Below are 24951 nucleotides of genomic sequence, written 5' to 3'. Positions count from 1 at the left end.
ATGTATTTGTACAGAGTGCACGGAGCTCTATGCATGTATTTGTACAGAGTGTGCGGAGCTATGTGCATGTATTTGTACAGAGTGTGCGGAGCTATATGCATGTATGTGTACAGAGTGTGCGGAGCTATATGCATGTATGTGTACAGAGTGTGTGGAGCTATATGCATGTATGTGTACAGAGTGTGTGGAGCTATATGCATGTATGTGTACAGAGTGTATGGAGCTATATGCATGTATGTGTACAGAGTGTGTGGAGCTATATGCATGTATTTGTACAAAGTGCGCAGATCTATATGCATGTATTTGTACAGAGTGCACGGAGCTATATGCATGTATGTGTACAGAGTGCACGGAGCTATATGCGTACAGAGTGTGTAGCTATATGCATGTATTTGTACAGGGTGCGCAGATCTATATGCATGTATATGTACAGAGTGTGCAGATCTATATGCATGTATTTGTAGAGAGTGCACGGATCTATATGCATGTATGTGTACAGAGTGCACGGAGCTATATGCATGTATGTGTACAGAGTGTGTAGCTATATGCATGTATTTGTACAGGGTGCGCAGATCTATATGCATGTATATGTACAGAGTGTGCAGATCTATATGCATGTATTTGTACAGAGTGCACGGAGCTATATGCATGTATGTGTACAGAGTGCACGGAGCTATATGCATGTATGTGTACAGTGTGTGAAGCTATATGCATGTATTTGTACAGGGTGCGCAGATCTATATGCATGTATATGTACAGAGTGTGCAGATCTATATGCATGTATTTGTACAGAGTGCACGGAGCTATATGCATGTATGTGTACAGAGTGCACGGAGCTATATGCATGTATGTGTACAGAATGTGTAGCTATATGCATGTATTTGTACAGGGTGCGCAGATCTATATGCATGTATATGTACAGAGTGTGCAGATCTATATGCATGTATTTGTACAGAGTGCACGGAGCTATATGCATGTATGTGTACAGAGTGCATGGAGCTATATGCATGTATGTGTACAGAGTGTGTGTAGCTATATGCATGTATTTGTACAGAGTGCACAGATCTATATGCATGTATATGTACAGAGTGCGCAGATCTATATGCATGTATATGTACAGAGTGCGCAGATCTATATGCATGTATTTGTACAGAGTGCACAGATCTATATGCATGTATATGTACAGAGTGCGCAGATCTATATGCATGTATATGTACAGAGTGCGCAGATCTATATGCATGTATTTGTACAGAGTGCACAGTGCTCTATGCATGTATTTGTACAGAGTGTGCGGAGCTATGTGCATGTATTTGTACAGAGTGCGCGGAGCTATATGCATGTATGTGTACAGAGTGTGCGGAGCTATGTGCATGTATGTGTACAGAGTGTGTGGAGCTATATGCATGTATGTGTACAGAGTGTGTGGAGCTATATGCATGTATGTGTACAGAGTGTATGGAGCTATATGCATGTAAGTGTACAGAGTGTGTGGAGCTATATGCATGTATTTGTACAAAGTGCGCAGATCTATATGCATGTATATGTACAGAGTGCGCGGAGCTATATGCATGTATTTGTACAGAGTGCACGTAGCTATATGCTTTTATATGTACAGAGTGCAAGGAGCTATATGCATGTATTTACACAGTGCGCAGAACTATATGCATGTATTTGTACACAGTGTGCAGAACTATATGCATGTACTTCGGACTACCCCAAAATTCTAAATATAATGAGAGGCGCTACCATGCTGAGATGCGTAGTTCCACACATAAAAAATGAGAAAATGGAGGTGCACACCCTAAATACTAAACACTGCTAATCAGAATAATTATAATAAACTCTGCACTTTAGCACTTTTTTCATATTGTAACACTTAATCTAGCACTTTTTTAGTACCTTAATTGTTTCATACTATTGAGACACTTTTTAACGCTCTAATTATTACCTCTCACCTCTCAACACATAGCTGCCGCTTCTTACTAATGTGACTTTTCCTAACAAGTAAACCTCTCACTAGTGTGGTGCCTTGAGGCAGTTGGCTTACGCTGATGTGGGGGACCCCGTTTCCTGGACTTGAACCTTAGTGTTAGGGAACCACCAAATGAGGTCACCTGGTCATGGTTGGTGGGCCCATATTTTTGGCCATAATTATGCTAAGCACCGCACATTTACACTAAGTTATATTGCAGAATTTATTATAATTATTCTGATTTGCAGTGTTTAGTATTTAGGGTGTGCATCTGCATTTTCTCTTTTTACAACTAATTACAGCCTATTCAGTGCATGAGAGTTCATAGTCATGGGTCATATTGACCTTCCCACACACTAGCCATTGAGTGACTGAGCTTGAGGCCTCGGAAAGGCAGATCTCTGCCGCTCCATATGAGGAATAACTAGACATGTCTCCAGAATCCAAGGGGGTTAACCCCTTCCTAACATGTTTCAGTCTCTCACAACGCCATAACTAGGGGGGGATCCGTGCTTTAGGTCGACAGCACTTAGGTCGACACTCATTAGGTCGACCATTATTGTTTGACATGTTACACAACCACCTTTACATTTGAAAAAACTGACTTAGATTTAAGATGGCCAATTTCAAGATGGCGCCCATGTTCGGTACATACCCTAAAAGATAGCCCACCTCACCCATACCTTACTTGAGTATTCAGTTTTCCAATTTTCTGCACAGTTTTTGAAACAAAAGGGTGTACTGCGACTTTTGAATCACCCTGTATAGTATGCCTCTTTGGAGGACTATTCCTGTGAGCCCTAAACCCTGGTGTAATATATGATAATTGGCTGTACTTATATATAAATAATTAGTATGGTAAAAATGAGATATTATGAACTTGGGCTCATGGTCCCTATATTATACAAAGCTGTGACCATCTATTAGCATTATATAACTGATGTTTCCATTCAGACTGCAGCAAGAAAGATGATTCCCATTGGATATTGTAATGGGAAGAGAACATATGTTTGTATTTAATGTCATTTGTACTTATAAAGTCTCTCCCAATCTATTACATCCCCATAACTGGTGATGGCTTCCTCCGGGTATCACAGGTGACAGCTGCTGCCGAGTCTCTCTAGTGAAGGCATCTCCTTGCCTATTTATTAAGGGCAGCGAGTAACGCCATAGCACTCCTATAGTGGAAACAATGCTAATTATAATTATTATTATTTACATTTTTATTAGTTTAAATATATACTTTAAAAAATCTTGTCTTTTAACTTTATATTTATGTTTGCACAGTGGCCCCCACTGAGTGCACTGTGTATTTGTGAATCTGCAAACTAAGCTATGGTGCTATGCGCAAAATTGTCGAACTGGTACGACACCTATTACCACTGCCAGTATTGCCTGGAGCTCGGTATCTGAGTATTAATATCATTGCTGCCATAAGAAGCTATAGAAAATCTTTGTTATTGATGGAACTGATGCACAGTTGGATGCAAGTCGGATATAATTGCTCCTGCATTGCGTCAACAGTAGGGATGGCCATTGGTGGGTTAACTATCGATGGTACCATTGATGATTAACCTTGATGGTTTAAAAACTATTTGCAAGGGAACCATCGATGGTTTCACCCACCTATGGTCATCTCTGCTTTTCTATTCTTTTGGCTGCAGGCCAATCAGAGACTGGATGTGGGGCTTCGTGAGTGTCAGGGGGTGGGGGCTTCATGGGTGTCCCTCTACCATGCAAAAAAAAAAAAAAAAGTAAAAAAACTGTTGAATAGTTTAATGCTATCGATTATGGGAAAACATCTGGTTTCTCCCCCATCGATGGTAAAAGTATTCGCCATCGGGCCTGTTAAAACATTGGTGGTAGATAGCCTTCCCTAGTCAGTAGTTTACATGTGTAATTTCACCCTTACGTTGTACACATCTTTGTGATATCTGTACGATTGGTTTGATACCCATCGTCATCGTCATTATCATCATCATTGCATTTGCACCATAACTATTCTTTGTACAAATGTTACACCTGGAAACATATGTATTAACAGTTCTCACCCTACTCTGCACCACCCATAAATTCTGCCGACACGCCTTCACTGAGTATCGCCAGTAACAGCCCAGAATAACTCCTTCTGTTGCCGGTGGATACAGAACTGTAGTGCACACGCACAACACATTCTGCAAACGGGTGAATTTATATAGGGAGACAGTGGGCCCACATGTCACTGGCCACACACACACACGTCCTTGGCCACACCCACACACCACTGACCACACCCACACAGCACTGGTCTCAGCTCTCCTGCTTCTCACAATAGGCCCTTGAGCATTTTGAGCCCTTAATCCGGCCCTGGTCAAGCCACATCTCTAAGTTTCTGACATAAAATGTTTCCAACTGCACATAAACGCAGGATTCGTAGGGGGACAGTATGTACACACACATGTTACATAGAACACATACATACATAATACAGTATATACATCCACATACATTATACACATAGACAAACATACATGCATATACTGTACATACATACATACACACATACATAGAATACATACATATACACATAGACAAACATACATGCATATACTGTACGTACGTACGTACGTACGTACGTACATACATACATACATACATACATACATACACACATACATAGAATACATACATATACACATAGACAAACATACATGCATATACTGTACATACATACATACACACATACATAGAATACATACATATACACATAGACAAACATACATGCATATACTGTACATAAATACATACACACATACATAGAATAAATACATACATACATACATACATACATACATACATACATACACACACCTACAATGACTTCAGGAGCCTGCCCTGAGGGAAGAGGATGCTGCAGCAACAGGGGCGAGAAAGGAGGAGGCCCGTGTGCAGGATCCGTCTGGGACCCCTCCTCGCTAGCCGGCAGCACTGTTGCTTTGGGCACTAGGGTCCCACAGTGTAGAGCGCATGTGCGGATCTCCAGCAAAATGGTGCAGTGGCCATTTTCCCAGTGACTTTCCTACTGCGTATATGCAAAACAAACTGGCACCATTTTCCCAGTGATTTCTGCAGCGCTGCTGCATCGCCGCACGACTCCGGAGAGTAAGTATGAAAAATAATGGGTGCAGGGTGTACGGTGTGGGTCCCCCTGGACCCTGGGTGCCCATGTGTACTGCACACACGGCACCCATTATAAATACGCCAGTGCGCAGCAGGAAATCATTGATGCCGTGGGCAGGGGCACGTTTCACCATTAGGCTCGCCCTCACAGCATAATGCCATGATTTGCTGATTCTATGAGAATAATATCATATTGTCTCCCACACCACCAACCCACGAATCTGTGAGGGGGCGGTGTTCTGAACGTCGGCCGGGTGACCGCTGCTGTTGAAAAAAATTGGTCCATCGGGGGGTTTCCTGGTACTCAGAAACCCCCCATCCGTGCGCTACTGAAGCCCCTAATGGTTCACCTCTACTTACTGCACAGGAAGCACCGTACTGACCGTGCAAGTGAAATGCTTAAGAGTTGTCACTCGTTGTCACTCATGTCTGTCTGCCCCTCCCCTTTTTGATCGTAAGCAGAGCCGGCCCTAGGCATAGGCAAACTAGGCAATTGCCTAGGGCTTTTTGTATGCCTAGGGGCATCAGCAGCTTCTGCTCATTAAAATGATATGCGGCATGCCTATATTCTGCCTATATATGCGGCATGCCTATATTCTGCCTCATGCCTATATTTCATATGCAGATACAGCCACAGTCTCACACAGTTTATAATGCTGCATATCAATTTAATTAGCAGATGCTGCTTGTGCATCTTAGCCACATAGCAATGCAAGTAAGATGCATTTTCATAAAAAAAAGCGCCCAACGTTCGCATTGAGGCAAGATTTATGAGGACACATCTGTATCTAAGCAGAAGCAGAGGTCACAGTGTTAGCGGCTGTGTGAGCGCTGTGTGTGAGTGGGTTGGTTGTGCAGTAGTGTTCGGCATATGTGTCGGGCATTATGTGTGTCATGTATAAAAATGCATTAATAATGTACAGCAAATATGTAAGGGGCACTATGGGGGGTATTCAATAAGTGTCGGAAGCTGCCATCTTGTCGGAAAGACGGCAGCTTCCGACAGAAATAGGTAGTAAGGGGTTCCGACCTGTTCATTAGAGGTAGTTTTTTTCTGACAAGTTGGATTGAGGTGAGCGGAGTGGCGGCATATGGTGATCGGTGCGGCGGCCAAGGGGAGCGGTGCGCTGGCTGCAGGGAGCGGTGCGATGGTTAGGGGGAGCAGTGCAGCAGCTAGGGGGAGGTGTACGGCGGCTATGGGAAGCAGGGATGAGAGGTACTTTGACGGCCATCCCCCGGCCAGGTACCTCTCTCCCTGCAGCGCGGCACTGGGTGTGTTGTGCGGCTCCAGCAGCTCCCTGTGTTCTCACACACGGGGAGCTGCTGACAGCTGCACAGACACCAGCCAAATCTGACAGTCGGATCTGGCCACTCTTTGATTAGGGGTTGTCGGATCCATTCCGACAAATGCGTTTCGGGATGGATCCGACTCTCATTGAATATACCACTATGTGTGTCATTACGTGTATAAGGGCATTAATAATGTGCGGCATATGTGTAAGGGACATTGGGGCAGATGTATTAACCTGGAAAAGGCATAAGGAAGTGATAAACCAGTGAAATGTGCAAGGTGATAAAGGCACCAGCCAATCAGCTCCAATGAGTAAATTAACAGTTAGGATCTGATTGGCTGCTGCCTTTATCACCTTGCACATATCACTGGTTTATCACTTCCTTATGCCTTCTCCAGGTTAATACATCTGCCTCTTAATGTGTATAAGGGCATTAATAAAGGTTGTAATGTGTAAGGCGCATTATGTTTATAAGGACACTAATGCGCGTCATATGTGCAAGGGGCATAAGTGTGGTATTATGTGTATAAATGCATTACTAATGTGTGGCATTATGTGTATAAGGTGCTCTACTGGGTGGCGTAATGTATAGAAAGGGCACTACTGTGTGGTCTAATGTGAATAAAGAGCAATATGGTGTGGTATAATGTGAATAAGGAGCAATTCAGTGTGGTGTATTGTGAATAAGGGGCACTACTATGAGGAGTAATGTATATAAGGTATAGTGATACTACTGTGTGATGTAACCTGAATTAGGGACACTATCGCATGATAAAATGTGAATAAAGTTGCAGTACTGTGTGGCGCAATTTGAATTGTGGGTACTATTGTGTGGCCATGCCCCTTGCCAGCAAAAACGCACCCCTCTTTGGGGGGTGGTCTTCAGTATGCCAGCGGTCAGGCTCCCGGCAACCAGCATACCGGCGCCGGGAGCCCGACAGCCGGCATACCGACACTTATTCTCCCTCGTGGGGGTCCACGACGCCCCTGGAGGGAGAATAAAATAGTGTGGTGCGCGTAGCGCGCCACCTTGCCCGTAGCGTGGCGAACGCAGCGAGCCCGCAAGGGGCTCATTTGCGCTCGCCACACTGTCGGTAAGCCGGCGGTCGGGCTCCCGGCGCCGGTATGCTGGTCGCCGGGAGCCCGACCGCCGGCATATCGTAGTGAACCCCTTTTTGGCCTGTGTGCCGAATGTGCACACTGTTCCTATTTAAAATATAGGGGGTAGGAAAACTTAAATTAAGAACTGCCATGGGTGAGGGGTGATGGTTCTGGGAAAGGGGTGCACTGTCAGATGCGGAACTAGCAGCGGTGCTAGGGGGCACCAGCCAAAATCTTGCCTAGTGCATCATATTGGTTAGGGCCGACTCTGATCGTAAGCTCTGACGAGCAGGGTCTTCCCTCATGTGCTTTTCTCTTCCTCACTTATACCATCATCTCCCCATTGCCAAGCAGGGCAGCTAAACTTTGGGTTCAGCTAGTGCTGTTTTTGTGGGTATTATGTCTATATAGGGTGGTCTTCAGTATGCCGACAGTTTTTTTCCCTCGTGGGGGTCCACGACCCCCCTGGAGGGAGAATAAATAACGTGGCGCGCAGCGAGCTCGCAAGGGGCTCATTTGCGCTCGCCACGCTGTCGGTATGCCAGCGGTCGGGCTTCCGGCGCCGGTATGCTGGTCACCGGGAGCCCGGCCACCGGCATACCATACCACACCCGTCTACATATGCTGCATTGGTAGTGTAGCTTGCACTACCATTGCAGCATATTATGCAATATTCTGTTATGCAATATGTTTATGCAACAACCCATGTTATGCAATATTCTGCTTTTTTTTCTCATTTTGTTTGCACTACTTCTGATTATATAATATGTAAAGTGCTGCAGACCCCCATGGCGTCATACAAATAAGTAGTAATAATAATAATAATAAGTTGCACTATGTGAGCTATAGTTATAGGCATGATACAATTCTCAGTATATTACTTCCTGGTCATGATTAGGTTATAGGTAAGTAAATCTAGTCCCTAGGACTCTGAGTGAGCTGAACGTGGGACCTCGTTCCGAGTTGTTCGCTCGCTAGCTGCTTTTAGCAGCCGTGCAAACGCTATGCCACCGCCCTCTGGGAGTGTATCTTAGCTTAGCAGAAGTGCAAACGAAAGGATCGCAGCGCTGCTACAAAAAAAGATTGTGCAGTTTCAGAGTAGCTCGAGACCTACTCCCAGCTAGCGATCACTGCAGACTACTTAGTGCCTGTTTTGCGTCACGAACACGCCCTGCGTTCGCCCAGCCACGCCTACGTTTCCCCAGCCACTCCTGCGTTTTTATCTGACACGCCTGCGTTTTTACACACACTCCCCGAAAACGGTCAGTTACCTCAGTTACCTCCCAGAAACACCCACTTCCTGTCAATCACTCTGCGGCCAGCAGTGCGATTGAAAAGCGTCGCTAGACCTTGTGTGAAACTGCAATAGCTTTTGTGAAAGTACGTCGCTCGTGCGCATTGCACCCCATACGCATGCGCAGAAGTTATGTTTTTTTGCCTGATCGTTGCCCTGAGAACGAAAGCAGCTAGCGATCAACTCGGAATGACCACCGTGGTGTACTCTGTGATCAGATTTTGCTCTCATAGAGCACACATACTATAGCAGCTTAAACAGCCTTGCATTCGTCAATGGCTTCTATTAAGTTTCACTTCTTCACGCTCTTTCAGTGTTCCGATCAGAACGCAACCAAGCGGCATACAGGTCACAGGTCACAGGGCTGAGAGCTGCCAGAAATTCTGCTTCATTTATTAGGCGTATGAAATCAGTTATAGAGCCTTTTACATGCCTAGTGCGGCCATTCACACGGTATTAATGAGGCAGCATAACGCTGTAATGTTAGGCCTGACAGAGAATAATTATCTGAGAAGCATGACCATTTCTTTCACAGTACTAAAGGGTAGAGGAATCAAGCCTTGGAGAATGATAAAAAATGTCCCCAGAAACCAATCGGGTTCTAACTAATTTATCAAGCAGTCTTTGAAATAACAGAATCTGATTGGTTGCTATGGGAAACTAGTCCATTTTATCTCTCTCCAATGCTTGATACAGCTCCCCCTTAAAGAGAGTCACAGCCATAATCTGGTTCCCCACTTCTCTGTTGCATATTACATCTGAGTAAGGCTTTCTTGCATCTGTACGTTGCTCAGTATATACACTCTGTGTCTCTGTGCTGGTTCTTCCAGGCTCTGCGTGGTTCTCAGAAGCTGGTTCTCTCTGTGCTGTCATCAGGCCGGGTCCCTGGCGGACAGGTCTCCAGTCATATCTACACCTGGATAGATCCACACGGACGCAGCGTCTCCCCTCCTGGAGGACCGCCGTACCCACACAGCCCATCTATGGGGGACCCAGAGAAGGAGAAGAGGAGTCACTTCCAGCTACTTCAGGAGGGGGATGAGAAGAAGGTGTGGGGGTAACACTGTATTCTCTGCACTCACTGCATAGTTTTACACCCTCTATATACACTGCTATGGGGAAATGCATCAAAGCTCGGAGAGAGATAAAGTGGAGAAGTTGCATAATCAGATAAATGACAGTTATAAGCTGATTAATTTCTTTGTGAAACTGCTTCATTTTATTTCTCTCCAGGGCTTGGTACATAACCCCTTAAGAGACAATCAGACTCCAGCTATAGTAACTGCACCCCCTATATATAATGATGTGCCACTTTATCAGATCATCCAGTGTTAACATCGATTTAAAAATTGAGCGATGTTTCTCAGAAGGGAGAATGCTGTGGACCGTGGTGACTAGAATTAAGTTCTCAGCGATAGTAGAAAACAATAATGGGATTTATTACTACCTGTCAATTGAATTAAATGTACAGCAATAAATCAGAACCTAAAGCAAAGGCTTTACATTTTGGACTGGCTCCTGTTCCCCTTCCGAATCCGATTCAAGCTTCTCACACTCACAAAGCCCTCGCCCTTTCCTCTCTCTCTCATTTACCTATCTGACCTTATCTCCCTTTACACTCCCACAGCCCACTTTGCTCCACAAATACATGCTGCTTCTCCTGCCCATTCCGGCCTCTGAGATTTTGCCCGTGGTGCTCCCTACCTATGGAATTCTCTTCCTCTCCCTATCAGACGCTCCACCTCTCTACAAAACTCCAAACGGGGCTCTCAAGACACATTAAACCCAGCCGTCTCTCATTCTAACCCTTTGTTCCATGCTGCAGTGCCTACCCCACCTGTGTCACCCTTGTCCGTCTGCCCCTTCTCCTCTTCACAATGTAAGCTCTCACGAGCCCTTGTGTGCTTTTCCCTCTCTTAGACTATCTTCTACTCCATACTCCCTATAACGGCACCTAACCCTCAGTCTCTGCCACCCTGATGCTTATTTCAGTGTCCTGTCCCCCGATGCAGTAATGTTATATACCTTGTACTTGTCCTGCATTGTCTTGTGCTGTAAGGCGCTGTTTTCTTGTTTTGCTAATTTGATTATGTACTTTATTAGGCGCTACAGAACCCCTGTGGCGCCATATAAATAAATGATCATGATCATAATAATAATAATAGTAATAATAATAATAATAATAATAATAACAATTATAATAAGGGTTGACTAGAGGGGCCTATTTATCAGTAATTTCACTCTGGCCCCCAAAATGATCAATCCTTAATGCAACATATTATGGGGATTGTAATGCTTGTTCAGAGCTAATTATTACGGCGCAGACGGCGGGGCGACATGTACTACCCTCTCCAAAAAAGCAATGCAGTAATGTAGCCTATGGGATACAGTGGCTAATTCCAGCTACTGTATGTTATTATCTAATGGATCCCAGCCCTGAAATGCTGAATTGACTGTCTGGTGAAGCTGTATGTTAGCTGTTACTGCTGCAGGCCAGGATTTCTGCCCCACCCGGGTGACATTTTCTTAGATAGATATCATAGTGATAAAACAATCAGACTTGTCGTCACAGTGGGTCTCTCAGTGATAAATAGACTCCTAAAAGAGTGGTACGTGCTTGCAGTACCATTTATAAAACTCTGATCAGTCGCTGCTTATAGGTGCAATTACAGATATGTAGATAATGGCTTAAATTGTTTTATTGCACAGAACATGCATTAAGGAAGAAAATGATAACTAGAGATCTGGAAATCTGACAATTTAAAAAATGCTAAGCATTACAAAACATAAGAATGATTGTGTTCTATTTAGAGGCAAACAAATTACAAGAGCTAAGGCAACATGGAATTGCTGTTGAGAGATTATGTCAAATAAACACAGAAGATGTATTAAGAACCTGAAAATCCTTGGCAGTGGCTTATTAGACAGTGCAACGGATAAAGACATGGATAAAGGATAGGAGACAAAGTGGCATAGCCAATGGCCTTAGCCAGTGCCATAGAAGAGTAAAGTAGCATACTGGGCCGGTGTCCCCTCCCCCCTGCCCCCATACATGACATTACAGAATAAGAGCTGGAGGACCAGGAAGCCAGGAACTTTAGAAGAAGATGGGTGTGTCCTAAGCACCCTGCAAGGTGGAAAAGGGTGGACAATAAGGGCAACGTCAATGCTGTCCCCTCAACCTTGGAACATGGGCCAGAGGACATAATGTTCCAGAACAGGGGTGGGCCACATAATAGTACCAAATCAAATTGTGCCACACAATAGTGCCCCTTTTTCACATTACCTCGCAAAGTAGTGCCCATTTCTCTGACGTCCTAGTGGATGCTGGGACTCCGTCAGGACCATGGGGATTAGCGGCTCCGCAGGAGACAGGGCACAAAAATAAAAGCTTTAGGACTAGGTGGTGTGCACTGGCTCCTCCCCCTATGACCCTCCTCCAAGCCTCAGTTAGGTTTTTGTGCCCGTCCGAGCAGGGTGCAATCTAGGTGGCTCTCCTAAAGAGCTGCTTAGAAAAAGTTATTAGGTTTTTTATTTTCAGTGAGTCCTGCTGGCAACAGGCTCACTGCAACGAGGGACTTAGGGGAGAAGAAGTGAACTCACCTGCGTGCAGGATGGATTGGCTTCTTAGGCTACTGGACACCATTAGCTCCAGAGGGATCGAACACAGGCCCAGCCATGGAGTCCGGTCCCGGAGCCGCGCCGCCGACCCCCTTGCAGATGCCGAAAAGTGAAGAGGTCCAGAAACCGGCGGCAGAAGACTTTTCAGTCTTCATGAGGTAGCGCACAGCACTGCAGCTGTGCGCCATTGTCGTCAGCACACTTCACACCAGCGGTCACTGAGGGTGCAGGGCGCTGGGGGGGGGGCGCCCTGGGCAGCAATGATAATACCTTGTTCTGGCTAAAAATACATCACATATAGCCCCTGGGGCTATATGGATGTATTTAACCCCTGCCAGGTCTCACAAACACCGGGAGAAGAGCCCGCCGAAATAGGGGGCGGGGCCTATCTCCTCAGCACACAGCGCCATTTTCCTGCACAGCTCCGCTGCGAGGAAGGCTCCCAGGACTCTCCCCTGCACTGCACTACAGAAACAGGGTAAAAAAACAGAGAGGGGGTGCACTTTTTTGGCGATATTGATATATTAACCTGCTATAAAGGAAACAACACTTCTGTAGGGTTGTTCCTATATATTTATAGCGCTTGGGTGTGTGCTGGCAAACTCTCCCTCTGTCTCCCCAAAGGGCTAGTGGGGTCCTGTCTTCGATAAGAGCATTCCCTGTGTGTCTGCTGTGTGTCGGTACGTGTGTGTCGACATGTATGAGGACGATGTTGGTGTGGAGGCGGAGCAATTGCCGGTAATGGTGATGTCACCCCCTAGGGAGTCGACACCGGAATGGATGGCTTTGTTTATGGAATTACGTGATAATGTCAGCACGTTACAAAAATCAGTTGACGACATGAGACGGCCGGCAAACCAGTTAGTACCTGTCCAGGCGTCTCAGACACCGTCAGGGGCTGTAAAACGCCCTTTACCTCAGTCGGTCGACACAGACCAAGACACGGACACCGAATCTAGTGTCGACGGTGAAGAAACAAACGTATTTTCCAGTAGGGCCACACGTTATATGATCACGGCAATGAAGGAGGCTTTGCATATCTCTGATACTGCAAGTACCACAAAAAGGGGTATTATGTGGGGTCTGAAAAAACTACCTGTAGTTTTTCCTGAATCAGAGGAATTGAATGAAGTGTGTGATGAAGCGTGGGTTAACCCCGATAGAAAACTGCTAATTTCAAAGAAGTTATTGGCATTATATCCTTTCCCGCCAGAGGTTAGGGCGCGCTGGGAAACACCCCCTAGGGTGGATAAGGCACTCACACGCTTATCAAAACAAGTGGCGTTACCGTCTCCTGAAACGGCCGCCCTCAAGGATCCAGCTGATAGGAGGCTGGAAACTACCCTGAAAAGTATATACACTCATACTGGTGTTATACTGCGACCAGCCATCGCCTCAGCATGGATGTGCAGTGCTGGGGTGGTTTGGTCGGATTCCCTGACTGAAAATATTGATACCCTGGATAGGGATAGTATTTTATTGACTATAGAGCAATTAAAGGATGCTTTTCTTTATATGCGAGATGCTCAGAGGGATATTTGCACTCTGGCATCGAGAGTAAGTGCGATGTCCATATCTGCCAGAAGAAGTTTATGGACGCGACAGTGGTCAGGTGATGCGGATTCCAAACGGCATATGGAAGTATTGCCGTATAAAGGGGAGGAATTATTTGGGGTCGGTCTATCGGATTTGGTGGCCACGGCAACAGCCGGGAAATCCACCTTTTTACCTCAGGTCCCCTCCCAACAGAAAAAGACACCGTCTTTTCAGCCGCAGTCCTTTCGTTCCTATAAGAACAAGCGGGCAAAAGGACAGTCATATCTGCCCCGAGGCAAAGGAAAGGGTAAGAGAGTGCACCAAGCAGCTCCCTCCCAGGAGCAGAAGCCCTCCCCGGCTTCTGCAAAGCCCTCAGCATGACGTTGGGGCTTTACAAGCGGACTCAGGGGCGGTGGGGGGTCGACTCAAGAATTTCAGCGCACAGTGGGCTCACTCACAGGTGGACCCCTGGATCCTGCAGGTAGTATCTCAGGGTTACAGGTTGGAATTCGGGAAGTCTCCCCCTCGCCGGTTCCTAAAGTCTGCTCTGCCAACGTCTCCCTCAGACAGGGCGACGGTATTGGAAGCCATTCACAAGCTGTATTCTCAGCAGGTGATAGTCAAGGTACCCCTCCTACAACAGGGAAAGGGGTATTATTCCACACTATTTGTGGTACCGAAGCCGGACGGCTCGGTAAGACCTATTCTAAATCTGAAATCTTTGAACCTGTACATACAAAAATTCAAGTTCAAGATGGAGTCACTCAGAGCAGTGATAGCGAATCTGGAAGAAGGGGACTTTATGGTGTCCCTGGACATCAAGGATGCTTACCTGCATGTCCCAATTTGCCCTTCACATCAAGGGTACCTCAGGTTCGTGGTGCAAAACTGTCATTATCAGTTTCAGACGCTGCCGTTTGGATTGTCCACGGCACCTCGGGTCTTTACCAAGGTAATGGCCGAAATTATGTTTCTTCTGCGAAGAAAAGGCGTATTAATTATCCCTTACTTGGACGATCTCCTGATAAGGGCAAGGTCCAGAGAACAGCTGGAGGACGTAGTAGCACTAACCCAAGTAGTGCTGCAACAGCACGGGTGGATTCTGAATTTTCCAAAATCTCAATTGACCCCGACGACACGTCTGCTGTTCCTGGGAATGATTCTGGACACGGTTCAGAAAAAGGTGTTTCTTCCGGAGGAGAAAGCCAGGGAGTTATCCGAACTTGTCAGGAACCTCCTAAAACCAGGAAAAGTGTCTGTGCATCAATGCACAAGAGTCCTGGGAAAAATGGTGGCTTCTTACGAAGCGATTCCATTCGGCAGATTCCACGCACGAACTTTTCAGTGGGATCTGCTGGACAAATGGTCCGGATCGCATCTGCAGATGCATCAGCGGATAACTTTGTCTCCACGGACAAGGGTGTCTCTTCTGTGGTGGTTGCAGAGTGCTCATCTGTTAGAGGGCCGCAGATTCGGCATACAGGACTGGGTCCTGGTGACCACGGATGCCAGTCTGAGAGGCTGGGGAGCGGTCACACAGGGAAGAAACTTCCAGGGAGTGTGGTCAAGCCTGGAGATGTCTCTTCACATAAATATACTGGAGCTAAGAGCGATTTACAATGCTCTAAGCCTGGCAAAACCCCTGCTTCAGGGTCAGCCGGTGTTGATCCAGTCGGACAACATCACGGCAGTCGCCCACGTAAACAGACAGGGCGGCACAAGAAGCAGGAGGGCAATGGCAGAAGCTGCAAGGATTCTTCGCTGGGCGGAAGATCATGTGATAGCACTGTCAGCAGTGTTCATTCCGGGAGTGGACAACTGGGAAGCGGACTTCCTCAGCAGACACGATCTACACCCGGGAGAGTGGGGACTTCATCCAGAAGTCTTCCACATGATTGTGAACCGTTGGGAAAAACCAAAGGTGGATATGATGGCGTCCCGCCTCAACAAAAAACTGGACAGGTATTGCGCCAGGTCAAGAGACCCTCAGGCAATAGCTGTGGACGCTCTGGTAACACCGTGGGTGTTCCAGTCAGTGTATGTGTTTCCTCCTCTGCCTCTCATACCAAAAGTACTGAGAATTATACGGCAAAGGGGAGTAAGAACGATACTCGTGGCTCCGGATTGGCCAAGAAGAACTTGGTACCCGGAACTTCAGGAGATGCTCACGGAAGATCCGTGGCCTCTACCTCTAAGACGGGACCTGCTTCAGCAGGGACCGTGTCTATTCCAAGACTTACCGCGGCTGCGTTTGACGGCATGGCGGTTGAACGCCGAATTCTAAGGGAAAAAGGCATTCCGGAAGAAGTCATCCCTACCCTGGTAAAAGCCAGGAAGGAGGTGACTGCACAACATTATCACCGCATTTGGAGAAAATATGTTGCGTGGTGTGAGGCCAGGAAGGCCCCGACGGAGGAATTTCAACTGGGTCGATTCCTACATTTCCTGCAAACAGGATTGTCTATGGGCCTCAAATTAGGGTCCATTAAGGTTCAAATTTCGGCCCTGTCGATTTTCTTCCAGAAAGAATTGGCTTCAGTTCCTGAAGTCCAGACTTTTGTAAAAGGAGTACTACATATACAGCCCCCGGTTGTGCCCCCAGTGGCTCCGTGGGATCTTAATGTAGTTTTGGATTTTCTCAAATCCCATTGGTTTGAGCCACTCAAATCGGTGGATTTGAAATATCTTACATGGAAAGTAACCATGCTACTGGCCCTGGCTTCAGCCAGGAGAGTGTCAGAATTGGCGGCTTTATCGTATAAAAGCCCATATCTGATTTTCCATTCGGACAGGGCAGAACTGCGGACGCGTCCTCAGTTTCTGCCTAAGGTGGTTTCAGCGTTTCACCTGAACCAGCCTATTGTGGTGCCTGCGGCTACTAGCGATTTGGAGGATTCCAAGTTGCTGGACGTTGTCAGAGCATTGAAAATATATATTTCAAGGACGGCTGGAGTCAGAAAATCTGACTCGCTGTTTATACTGTATGCACCCAACAAGCTGGGTGCTCCTGCTTCTAAGTAGAGATGAGCGGGTTCGGTTCCTCGGAATCCGAACCCGCCCGAACTTCAGGTTTTTTTACACGGGGCCGAGCGACTCGGATCTTCCCGCCTTGCTCGGTTAACCCGAGCGCGCCCGAACGTCATCATCACGCTGTCGGATTCTCGCGAGGCTCGGATTCTATCGCAAGACTCGGATTCTATATAAGGAGCCGCGCGTCGCCGCCATTTTCACACGTGCATTGAGATTGATAGGGAGAGGACGTGGCTGGCGTCCTCTCCGTTTAGAAATAGATAGGAGAGTGACAGTGAGACACTTCATTTACTGGAGCTTAGGAGGAGTACTCAGAGAGTGCAGAATTTTGCTGATAGTAGTTAGTTAGTTATACTAGTGACTGACCAGTGAGACCACCAGTGCAGTTTTATTATTATTTAATATAATCCGTTCTCTGCCTGAAAAAAACGATACACAGTGACTCAGTCACATACCATATCTGTGCTCAGCCCAGTGTGCTGCATCATCTATGTATAATATCTGACTGTGCTCACACAGCTTAATTGTGGGGGAGACTGGGGAGCAGTTATAGGTTATAGCAGGAGCCAGGAGTACATATTAAACAGTGCACACTTTTGCTGTCAGAGTGCCACTGCCAGTGTGACTGACCAGTGACCTGACCACACTGACCACCAGTATATTGTGATTGTCTGCCTGAAAAAGTTAAACACTCGTCGTGTGACTTGTGTGGTGTTTTTTATTCTATAAAAAACTCATTCTGCTGACAGACAGTGTCCAGCAGGTCCGTCATTATATAATATATACCTGTCCGGCTGCAGTAGTGATATATATATATTTTTTATATCATTATTTATCATCCAGTCTATACTAGCAGCAGACACAGTACGGTAGTTCATGGCTGTAGCTACCTCTGTGTCGGCACTCGGCAGTCCATCCATAATTGTATACCACCTACCCGTGGTTTTTTTTTCCTTTCTTCTTTATACATACTACATCTCATTATCATCCAGTCTATATTAGCAGCAGACACAGTACAGTACGGTAGTCCACGGCTGTAGCTATCTCTGTGTCGGCACTCGGCAGTCCATCCATAATTGTATACCACCTACCCGTGGTTTTTTTTTTCTTTCTTCTTTATACATACTACATCTCATTATCAACCAGTCTATATTAGCAGCAGACACAGTACGGTAGTCCACGGCTGTAGCTACCTCTGTGTCGGCACTCGGCAGTCCATCCATAATTGTATACCACCTACCCGTGGTTTTTTTTTTCTTTCTTCTTTATACATACTACATCTCATTATCAACCAGTCTATATTAGCAGCAGACACAGTACGGTAGTCCACGGCTGTAGCTACCTCTGTGTCGGCACTCGGCAGTCCATCCATAATTGTATACCACCTACCCGTGGTTTTTTTTTTCTTTCTTCTTTATACATACTACATCTCATTATCAACCAGTCTATATTAGCAGCAGACACAGTACGGTAGTTCACGGCTGTAGCTACCTCTGTGTCGGCACTCGGCAGTCCATCCATAATTGTATACCACCTACCCGTGGTTTTTTTTTTCTTTCTTCTTTATACATACTACATCTCATTATCAACCAGTCTATATTAGCAGCAGACACAGTACAGTACGGTAGTCCACGGCTGTAGCTACCTCTGTGTCGGCACTCGGCAGTCCATCCATAATTGTATACCACCTACCCGTGGTTTTTTTTCTTTCTTCTTTATACATACTACATCTCATTATCAACCAGTCTATATTAGCAGCAGACACAGTACAGTACGGTAGTCCACGGCTGTAGCTACCTCTGTGTCGGCACTCGGCAGTCCATCCATAATTGTATACCACCTACCCGTGGTTTTTTTTTTCTTTCTTCTTTATACATACTACATCTCATTATCAACCAGTCTATATTAGCAGCAGACACAGTACGGTAGTCCACGGCTGTAGCTACCTCTGTGTCGGCACTCGGCAGTCAATCCATAATTGTATACCACCTACCCGTGGTTTTTTTTTCTTTCTTCTTTATACATACTACATCTCATTATCAACCAGTCTATATTAGCAGCAGACACAGTACAGTACGGTAGTCCACGGCTGTAGCTACCTCTGTGTCGGCACTCGGCAGTCCATCCATAATTGTATACCACCTACCCGTGGTTTTTTTTTCTTTCTTCTTTATACATACTACATCTCATTATCAACCAGTCTATATTAGCAGCAGACACAGTACAGTACGGTAGTCCACGGCTGTAGCTACCTCTGTGTCGGCACTCGGCAGTCCATCCATAATTGTATACCACCTACCCGTGGTTTTTTTTTCTTTCTTCTTTATACATACTACATCTCATTATCAACCAGTCTATATTAGCAGCAGACACAGTACGGTAGTCCACGGCTGTAGCTACCTCTGTGTCGGCACTCGGCAGTCCATCCATAATTGTATACCACCTACCCGTGGTTTTTTTTTTCTTTCTTCTTTATACATACTACATCTCATTATCAACCAGTCTATATTAGCAGCAGACACAGTACGGTAGTTCACGGCTGTAGCTACCTCTGTGTCGGCACTCGGCAGTCCATCCATAATTGTATACCACCTACCCGTGGTTTTTTTTTCTTTCTTCTTTATACATACTACATCTCATTATCAACCAGTCTATATTAGCAGCAGACACAGTACGGTAGTCCACGGCTGTAGCTACCTCTGTGTCGGCACTCGGCAGTCCATCCATAATTGTATACTAGTATCCATCCATCTCCATTGTTTACCTGAGGTGCCTTTTAGTTGTGCCTATTAAAATATGGAGAACAAAAATGTTGAGGTTCCAAAATTAGGGAAAGATCAAGATCCACTTCCACCTCGTGCTGAAGCTGCTGCCACTAGTCATGGCCGAGACGATGAAATGCCAGCAACGTCGTCTGCCAAGGCTGATGCCCAATGTCATAGTACAGAGCATGTCAAATCCAAAACACCAAATATCAGTAAAAAAAGGACTCCAAAGCCTAAAATAAAATTGTCGGAGGAGAAGCGTAAACTTGCCAATATGCCATTTACCACACGGAGTGGCAAGGAACGGCTGAGGCCCTGGCCTATGTTCATGGCTAGTGGTTCAGCTTCACATGAGGATGGAAGCACTCAGCCTCTCGCTAGAAAACTGAAAAGACAAGCTGGCAAAAGCACCGCAAAGAACTGTGCGTTCTTCGAAATCCCAAATCCACAAGGAGAGTCCAATTGTGTCGGTTGCGATGCCTGACCTTCCCAACACTGGACGTGAAGAGCATGCGCCTTCCACCATTTGCACGCCCCCTGCAAGTGCTGGAAGGAGCACCCGCAGTCCAGTTCCTGATAGTCAGATTGAAGATGTCAGTGTTGAAGTACACCAGGATGAGGAGGATATGGGTGTTGCTGGCGCTGGGGAGGAAATTGACCAGGAGGATTCTGATGGTGAGGTGGTTTGTTTAAGTCAGGCACCCGGGGAGACACCTGTTGTCCGTGGGAGGAATATGGCCACTGACATGCCTGGTGAAAATACCAAAAAAATCAGCTCTTCGGTGTGGAAGTATTTCAACAGAAATGCGGACAACAGGTGTCAAGCCGTGTGTTGCCTTTGTCAAGCTGTAATAAGTAGGGGTAAGGACGTTAACCACCTCGGAACATCCTCCCTTATACGTCACCTGCAGCGCATTCATAATAAGTCAGTGACAAGTTCAAAAACTTTGGGCGACAGCGGAAGCAGTCCACTGACCAGTAAATCCCTTCCTCTTGTAACCAAGCTCACGCAAACCACCCCACCAACTCCCTCAGTGTCAATTTCCTCCTTCCCCAGGAATGCCAATAGTCCTGCAGGCCATGTCACTGGCAATTCTGACGAGTCCTCTCCTGCCTGGGATTCCTCCGATGCATCCTTGCGTGTAACGCCTACTGCTGCTGGCGCTGCTGTTGTTGCTGCTGGGAGTCGATGGTCATCCCAGAGGGGAAGTTGTAAGCCCACTTGTACTACTTCCAGTAAGCAATTGACTGTTCAACAGTCCTTTGCGAGGAAGATGAAATATCACAGCAGTCATCCTACTGCAAAGCGGATAACTGAGGCCTTGGCATCCTGGGTGGTGAGAAACGTGGTTCCGGTATCCATCATTACTGCAGAGCCAACTAGAGACTTGTTGGAGGTACTGTGTCCCCGGTACCAAATACCATCTAGGTTCCATTTCTCTAGGCAGGCGATACCGAAAATGTACACAGACCTCAGAAAAAGAGTCACCAGTGTCCTAAAAAATGCAGCTGTACCCAATGTCCACTTAACCACGGACATGTGGACAAGTGGAGCAGGGCAGGGTCAGGACTATATGACTGTGACAGCCCACTGGGTAGATGTATGGACTCCCGCCGCAAGAACAGCAGCGGCGGCACCAGTAGCAGCATCTCGCAAACGCCAACTCTTTCCTAGGCAGGCTACGCTTTGTATCACCGGTTTCCAGAATACGCACACAGCTGAAAACCTCTTACGGCAACTGAGGAAGATCATCGCGGAATGGCTTACCCCAATTGGACTCTCCTGTGGATTTGTGGCATCGGACAACGCCAGCAATATTGTGTGTGCATTAAATATGGGCAAATTCCAGCACGTCCCATGTTTTGCACATACCTTGAATTTGGTGGTGCAGAATTTTTTAAAAAACGACAGGGGCGTGCAAGAGATGCTGTCGGTGGCCAGAAGAATTGCGGGACACTTTCGGCGTACAGGCACCACGTACAGAAGACTGGAGCACCACCAAAAACTACTGAACCTGCCCTGCCATCATCTGAAGCAAGAAGTGGTAACGAGGTGGAATTCAACCCTCTATATGCTTCAGAGGTTGGAGGAGCAGCAAAAGGCCATTCAAGCCTATACAATTGAGCACGATATAGGAGGTGGAATGCACCTGTCTCAAGCGCAGTGGAGAATGATTTCAACGTTGTGCAAGGTTCTGATGCCCTTTGAACTTGCCACACGTGAAGTCAGTTCAGACACTGCCAGCCTGAGTCAGGTCATTCCCCTCATCAGGCTTTTGCAGAAGAAGCTGGAGACATTGAAGGAGGAGCTAACACGGAGCGATTCCGCTAGGCATGTGGGACTTGTGGATGGAGCCCTTAATTCGCTTAAGGATTCACGGGTGGTCAATCTGTTGAAATCAGAGCACTACATTTTGGCCACCGTGCTCGATCCTAGATTTAAAGCCTACCTTGGATCTCTCTTTCCGGCAGACACAAGTCTTCTGGGGTTGAAAGACCTGCTGGTGAGAAAATTGTCAAGTCAAGCGGAACGCGACCTGTCAACATCTCCTCCTTCACATTCTCCCGCAACTGGGGGTGCGAGGAAAAGGCTCAGAATTCCGAGCCCACCCGCTGGCGGTGATGCAGGGCAGTCTGGAGCGACTGCTGATGCTGACATCTGGTCCGGACTGAAGGACCTGACAACGATTACGGACATGTCGTCTACTGTCACTGCATATGATTCTCTGAACATTGAAAGAATGGTGGAGGATTATATGAGTGACCGCATCCAAGTAGGCACGTCACACAGTCCGTACTTATACTGGCAGGAAAAAGAGGCAATTTGGAGGCCCTTGCACAAACTGGCTTTATTCTACCTAAGTTGCCCTCCCACAAGTGTGTACTCCGAAAGAGTGTTTAGTGCCGCCGCTCACCTTGTCAGCAATCGGCGTACGAGGTTACATCCAGAAAATGTGGAGAAGATGATGTTCATTAAAATGAATTATAATCAATTCCTCCGCGGAGACATTGACCAGCAGCAATTGCCTCCACAAAGTACACAGGGAGCTGAGATGGTGGATTCCAGTGGGGACGAATTGATAATCTGTGAGGAGGGGGATGTACACGGTGATATATCGGAGGATGATGATGAGGTGGACATCTTGCCTCTGTAGAGCCAGTTTGTGCAAGGAGAGATTAATTGCTTCTTTTTTGGTGGGGGTCCAAACCAACCCGTCATATCAGTCACAGTCGTGTGGCAGACCCTGTCACTGAAATGATGGGTTGGTTAAAGTGTGCATGTCCTGTTTATACAACATAAGGGTGGGTGGGAGGGCCCAAGGACAATTCCATCTTGCACCTCTTTTTTCTTTAATTTTTCTTTACGTCATGTGCTGTTTGGGGAGTGTTTTTTGGAAGGGCCATCCTGCGTGACACTGCAGTGCCACTCCTAGATGGGCCCGGTGTTTGTGTCGGCCACTAGGGTCGCTTATCTTACTCACACAGCTACCTCATTGCGCCTCTTTTTTTCTTTGCGTCATGTGCTGTTTGGGGAGTGTTTTTTGGAAGGGCCATCCTGCGTGACACTGCAGTGCCACTCCTAGATGGGCCCGGTGTTTGTGTCGGCCACTAGGGTCGCTTATCTTACTCACACAGCTACCTCATTGCGCCTCTTTTTTTCTTTGCGTCATGTGCTGTTTGGGGAGTGTTTTTTGGAAGGGCCATCCTGCGTGACACTGCAGTGCCACTCCTAGATGGGCCCGGTGTTTGTGTCGGCCACTAGGGTCGCTTATCTTACTCACACAGCTACCTCATTGCGCCTCTTTTTTTCTTTGCGTCATGTGCTGTTTGGGGAGGGTTTTTTGGAAGGGACATCCTGCGTGACACTGCAGTGCCACTCCTAGATGGGCCCGGTGTTTGTGTCGGCCACTAGGGTCGCTTATCTTACTCACACAGCTACCTCATTGCGCCTCTTTTTTTCTTTGCGTCATGTGCTGTTTGGGGAGGGTTTTTTGGAAGGGCCATCCTGCGTGACACTGCAGTGCCACTCCTAGATGGGCCCGGTGTTTGTGTCGGCCACTAGGGTCGCTTATCTTACTCACACAGCTACCTCATTGCGCCTCTTTTTTTCTTTGCGTCATGTGCTGTTTGGGGAGTGTTTTTTGGAAGGGCCATCCTGCGTGACACTGCAGTGCCACTCCTAGATGGGCCCGGTGTTTGTGTCGGCCACTAGGGTCGCTTATCTTACTCACACAGCTTCCTCATTGCGCCTCTTTTTTTCTTTGCGTCATGTGCTGTTTGGGGAGGGTTTTTTGGAAGGGACATCCTGCGTGACACTGCAGTGCCACTCATAGATGGGCCCGGTGTTTGTGTCGGCCACTAGGGTCGCTTATCTTACTCACACAGCTACCTCATTGCGCCTCTTTTTTTCTTTGCGTCATGTGCTGTTTGGGGAGGGTTTTTTGGAAGGGACATCCTGCGTGACACTGCAGTGCCACTCCTAGATGGGCCCGGTGTTTGTGTCGGCCACTAGGGTCGCTTATCTTACTCACACAGCTACCTCATTGCGCCTCTTTTTTTCTTTGCGTCATGTGCTGTTTGGGGAGGGTTTTTTGGAAGGGACATCCTGCGTGACACTGCAGTGCCACTCCTAGATGGGCCCGGTGTTTGTGTCGGCCACTAGGGTCGCTTATCTTACTCACACAGCTACCTCATTGCGCCTCTTTTTTTCTTTGCGTCATGTGCTGTTTGGGGAGGGTTTTTTGGAAGGGACATCCTGCGTGACACTGCAGTGCCACTCCTAGATGGGCCCGGTGTTTGTGTCGGCCACTAGGGTCGCTTATCTTACTCACACAGCTACCTCATTGCGCCTCTTTTTTTCTTTGCGTCATGTGCTGTTTGGGGAGTGTTTTTTGGAAGGGCCATCCTGCGTGACACTGCAGTGCCACTCCTAGATGGGCCCGGTGTTTGTGTCGGCCACTAGGGTCGCTTATCTTACTCACACAGCTACCTCATTGCGCCTCTTTTTTTCTTTGCGTCATGTGCTGTTTGGGGAGGGTTTTTTGGAAGGGACATCCTGCGTGACACTGCAGTGCCACTCATAGATGGGCCCGGTGTTTGTGTCGGCCACTAGGGTCGCTTATCTTACTCACACAGCTACCTCATTGCGCCTCTTTTTTTCTTTGCGTCATGTGCTGTTTG

General features: G+C 46.9%; 1 protein-coding gene across 3 annotated transcripts in view; it reads left to right on the top strand.

The window, feature by feature from the left end:
• The window catches only part of WHRN (whirlin), a 216100-nt gene that overhangs the window by 84088 nt on the left and 107061 nt on the right, over nt 1-24951 (top strand). For 2 of the 3 annotated variants that reach the window (XM_063936429.1, XM_063936428.1), the window contains one exon: nt 9649-9867. The exons of the other annotated variant lie outside the window; for it this stretch is intronic. In XM_063936429.1, the coding sequence (XP_063792499.1) occupies nt 9649-9867 (219 nt within the window). The remainder of the gene's footprint in view (nt 1-9648; nt 9868-24951) is intronic. 3 annotated transcript variants of the gene reach the window in all.

Source organism: Pseudophryne corroboree, chromosome 8 (genome assembly GCF_028390025.1).
Source record: "Pseudophryne corroboree isolate aPseCor3 chromosome 8, aPseCor3.hap2, whole genome shotgun sequence".
In the NCBI taxonomy this organism is placed as follows: Eukaryota; Metazoa; Chordata; class Amphibia; order Anura; family Myobatrachidae; genus Pseudophryne; species Pseudophryne corroboree.
Note: the sequence above shows the minus strand (reverse complement) of the source record. Positions and strands in the feature narration are given on the sequence as shown.